The 5,000-nt window shown below is 38.7% G+C and overlaps 1 protein-coding gene across 1 annotated transcript in view; it reads right to left on the bottom strand.

The window, feature by feature from the left end:
* Positions 1–5,000, bottom strand: part of DCTN5 (dynactin subunit 5) — a 539,047-nt gene that overhangs the window by 71,044 nt on the left and 463,003 nt on the right. The window contains exon 6 of the mRNA XM_044089230.1: positions 520–654. Within this exon, the coding sequence (XP_043945165.1) occupies positions 557–654 (98 nt within the window). The 3' untranslated portion in view covers positions 520–556. The remainder of the gene's footprint in view (positions 1–519; positions 655–5,000) is intronic.

Here is a 5,000-nt window from a genome sequence, read left to right as displayed (position 1 = left end):
CACACATTTCCCAGTGTAATCCATGACTCATGTAACAGTATGCATGTGATTCTGTTCATGAATTATGCCAGAAGTGCAAGTCAGACTGAATCCACCTCAGATGTCATAACAAGATGGCGGAACAGATCTACGAATCCTCCTGACTGCTTCTTGCATTCTTGCCTTTGTCTACCCCTCTGAGTCTTTGCATAAAAATGCAATATCAAGAGAAATGTTTTTTGCAGCAAAGGATTCAAAATTACAGTTATTCCTTCTAACATACAGTCACACTCTCATGTAGGTTTAATAATTCCTATACAGTAGAAAAGAACAATTGAAAAAACAAGCCAGTCATAACTATGTGATAGTCATCATCTCTCCAGTATTAATTTCACCACCAAATACAGACTGCAAGCGGATACAGTAAACTTTAAATGTACCATGAGGATCGTTTTGCGTGGGCACTACTGAAAGTCACCATTCCTGTTTTAATGCATTACCCTACACCTCAGTTTAGACTACATATTTCAAAACTTGTACCTTTCCCCTTCTGATTCCCTGCTCTTTCAGGCAGCCATTAAACCTGTGTGAGAGGTAGGAACTTCTGGTAATAGCTCTTTGTAACATCGATCATGAGTTCCTGGGTACACTCTGGCAGTTCTCCAGAGAACAATCCTGTGGAAAAACAAACAAGAAACTGATAACAGTGTAACAATGTCTCAAAAGGTCATGCTATGAATTCATGCGAAAAATATTTAGGTTTGCAGTGTAGTAATGCTTCATTAGTTATATAACAAAAGTGTACAAATGCTGTGCAGACTGTTAGTAAAAAGTCTCCTTTTTCACAGCTATTGTTTACTCACATTGCATGTTTTTTTAATACTTCACAAGACATTCCAAAAGTTAAGAATATCACAAAAACAATGGCTACATGGATGAATGTGGCTCTTAATAGTTGATCAATAATTTAAGCTATTATGCTATCTTATCTATCTGTCACTTGCATCCATTCTAGTTTGTCATTTGTTCTCTGGCAGGAACCATCTCTGCAGACATTACTCCATCCACTTACAAGGGTATAAAAAGAATCGTCTCCCATGTATCTCATTTCTTTTCTGCTCAATCCAAATTGGATCACACCCTCCTTCCAACAGTCCACAATAATTAGGCTTCTGGAAAGGTCTAAGAAATAATTACAATAACAAAACTCTAGAAAGAATACTGTAGGAGAAATGAACACACTGTAAACTCTACTGCAAGAACCATTGCATTGTTAAATACATAACAACACAGTTCTATCTCACACTGAGTCACCACCTACAATTAATAACACAGAACAGCATCCTATGTAGACAGTGAAGAAAACCTTTAGTCACACGATGTAAACTGCCTTCTAAAACAACTGTTGCAAATAAACTGCATTACATAGTACATACTGTCATAAGGTAAACTGAACAGCAGCTGTTATAATTAAAATAAGCTTAATTTAAAATAATGCGGCCATAGTTTTTATGCATTCTTTGAAAGAGATCAAGTTATTCTGAAATGTCCTGAAAGGTTATTCAGAGTGACACTTGGGTGAGAAACAAGCTTATTACACAGTTTATCTGTGCAAGGAAAACCTGAATACAAAAAATGCATTTTTTCACATTGATACTACACATTTTACATGTCATAAAATGCCTCCCTAGACCACTGTGCAATGCTAAGAAAGTAAATTCTTTAATTTGATAAAACATACACTGTAGTTTAAGACAGGCACCTAATTAGGATGGGATTACTGGGTAAAGACGCATCTTTTAAACCTTAGTCCATTGCTGCAGCATATCTCTTAACCTCTTAGAGCAAGAAATCTGGACAAAACCAAGGATTATGAAGTCAGAAACTCAAATGTCTATTTTCTGACTTCAGTCTTTAAGGAGTTGCCACTAATTTGCCAGTAAACCACAACTTTATGAAAAATGGACCAGAAATATTAGGCATAATCTGGACATTAAAATCCACACGTCCAGGAAGGCAGGAAGAAAACAAGATGAAACTGCTATAGCAGTTTCATCTTGTTTTCTTCCTGCCTTCCTGGACGTGTGGATTTTATTGTTGGATTGCTCATTTTTTGGTTTATAATCTGGACATTCTGCGAAAAACTGTACAGTTGAGAGGTATGTGCTGCAGGCATAGAATGCAACACTTATTTTACTCTGCATCAGATTCCAGTATGGTTTGCTATATAGGAGTACTAACATATAGCTCAAAAATGAATGCCTTAGCTTTCCTTGCCGCAGTTTGCAGAATGCCAGGAGCTTCATAAGCATCTACACTATGTACCAGGAGAGCATAAAGGATATCGAGTGTGCAGGAGAGGTGGTTCATGAATAGACTCATCTCTCATGCTGCCCTAACAGCACTCTCACACAGGTACATTAGATGATGAAAGGAAAATGTTTAGTGAAGCAGTTCATAATTAGCACCCTTGTCTTACACAATATCTGTCATCACAGTGATGCTGCCCTCTTGTAGTTCAAGCTGCAAATAACTTTACAAGCATAAACCTTTCCAACTATTATGATTTAGTCTTTTTTGCCTGTGTGATGAAAGGAGCTACTGCCAGCACAGTCTGCTGGAATTTTTTGTCATTTGTGAATATCAAACTGATTTATACAAGATGCTTGTGTTACAAATGTATTAGAACTGTGGGTCATACAAGATGCTGGTGTTACAAATGTATTAGAACTGTATGCCATGTGTATATCAAATTGATTGGTACATATGCTTGTGTTGAAAAGGTATCTGTAAAGTGCTTGTGTTTGAAATGTATGCACAGTGTGCCATACTAGAGAGAACAGACATGTACATGCACTACTGTAACTGTGTAAATGTATATGTTTTAACAGAGAAAACTGGAGGGTTAACCTCAGTCCGGCAAACCTTAGAAAAATATCTGAAATTAAATCACTTTGTAGGCTAGGCCATAAAGATGTTATCTCACAGGTTTCAAGGCAGCCAGAGATGCAAAGTCTGTACTAGGAAGTTTTCTGTATTGTCTTTGGCATGAACTAATTGCCACATGGGAAGAGTGTAAGTGTTTAATTGTTTTACAACCTCCAAAAGCAGTAAAACCACTGAGTGTGTATTTTTACAGGTAGGTGCTAAGTACTGACAGCTGCCATCAATGGGGGGTTTGCATGAAAATTAGAAGTCAGATGACCAGAAATTATGTCATTCTGCAAACTATCCCAGAAGTAATATTTTAGATATTATTTTGAGACGTCTCCTTGTGATTGACAGAATATTCTGTATTTTGTCTTGGGCCTGACAACAACAAGAATGACCACTCACCACATCATCTGCCTTACTCTATTAAGTTATTAGGGTATAGTGACTCTCTTAGATACAAGTCAGGAATACAGTGAAGCTTTGTTTATATATTGTTTGTGTTTATTTGTCTGAGCTTGTCCTGCAATGTTATTTTAAATATTTCCTGTGATTTTGAACTCTGATGTCACTGTGAATATATACTTAGTATTTTCCTGTTCTATTATTATTTATTATTAAATATATTTAAACCTTTCATTGTGGCTGACCTTTGTAGAGATATTTAAGTTCTGAGAGTACTTTCATATTTATTTGGTGACACTGGGTGAGCCACTCCTAACAGCCTTGCTCTTGGTCAAACTACTATTTGTATTAATACTAATTTCACTCAGTATATTGGGTATCCTTGGAAGAGCTTTAAGGTAGCTGGCAGGAGTGTCTGGTGGCAGTCATAACTACTTTATTGTCTAGGCAGATGGGGGCATAGCTAGAAAACCTGTGTCAGCCTTTCCCATGTGTGTGTGTGTGTGTGTGTCAGCTACTTGGGTAGGGACACACACTGGCTGGACAGAGAGGGTACTGGAGGCCTTGGCTTGGGCACTCAGCTGAGATCTCAACTCTATAGCTGTGCCAGTGGGGAGTCTTATTGGGCATCTGGAGAAAGAGAGAAACCATCCCCAGACTGAATGTGGTCTCTGTGTGCTCTTAAGTGAAACTGCACTTTATGCAGTGAGCTGCAGTTGAAAATAATGTGTGTGTACCTGTTATCCTCCCAGTGAACGTCTCCCACAGGTGCCAGTGGTGAGGGTTGAGGCTCCTTGATTACTGGTCCGGTGGTGGGTTGTCACAGGCTGCAACTTGTGTTTTGCTGTTCTTGTGCAGGCAAAGGCAGTTAACTCATGTTGCCCTATTTTGTCTACCCAAGCAGACTCTGCTTGCAAATGAATCACAAAAATACACTCACAAGGTCATCAGTCATTGCTTTTGTAAGCAGCACATGCTCCTCTGTTTTCTGGCCTGTGTGCTAGTACTCATAATGAAGGATCTGCAATTCATAAAAGTCTGGCATCATAACTCTTTCATTATACATGCATTTGTACTAGGACTAATTTAGATATCATTAATCTGTGTGTCAACGCCAGAGACATCATGTAAAGACTAGCTACAGCGAGCTCAGCATAAAGTATGTTGCAAGGTTCTGTCCTTCTGTCCACTGCTTTACACACTGTTGATTCTGGTGGACCATTGAGATGAGTGACTGCGATTTGGGATTCAGAAGAGAAGTGTTTTATGCTGCACTTGTAATTAAGGTTGACAATACAGGCCAAGGAAATTACTGTTACTGTGTTAGTACTATAATGGTGTAGTCTGCCGATGTTCTAGCCCAAAGCTCTAATGCCCACCACAGTGGTACATCAAGCTTATTGCACTACTGAAGGCAAACATTTGGAATGTTGGCATCTGCTAGAGACAGTCTCAAAACATGGACTTACATATACTAAGTCCATGACTGCCATTCATCAGAATATTCCTTTTCTCCAAGGTATGGCAATCTTGGAATTGGTGCATAAAGTTTGGGGGAGGGGCTTGTCCTCCATATTGGGAGGAGGTAGAGAGGTACAGGGGGGCTTGCCCCCTGCACAAAAGTTTAAAGGAGAAGAGCAATGTTTGAGATTTTTTTCCCTAGAGTTTTGCTCTTTTTTTTTGGG

Source organism: Protopterus annectens, chromosome 12.part0, assembly GCF_019279795.1.
Source record: "Protopterus annectens isolate FY-2018-M chromosome 12.part0, PAN1.0, whole genome shotgun sequence".
Classification (NCBI taxonomy): Eukaryota; Metazoa; Chordata; order Ceratodontiformes; family Protopteridae; genus Protopterus; species Protopterus annectens.
This window is presented reverse-complemented; position numbering and strand designations above follow the sequence as displayed.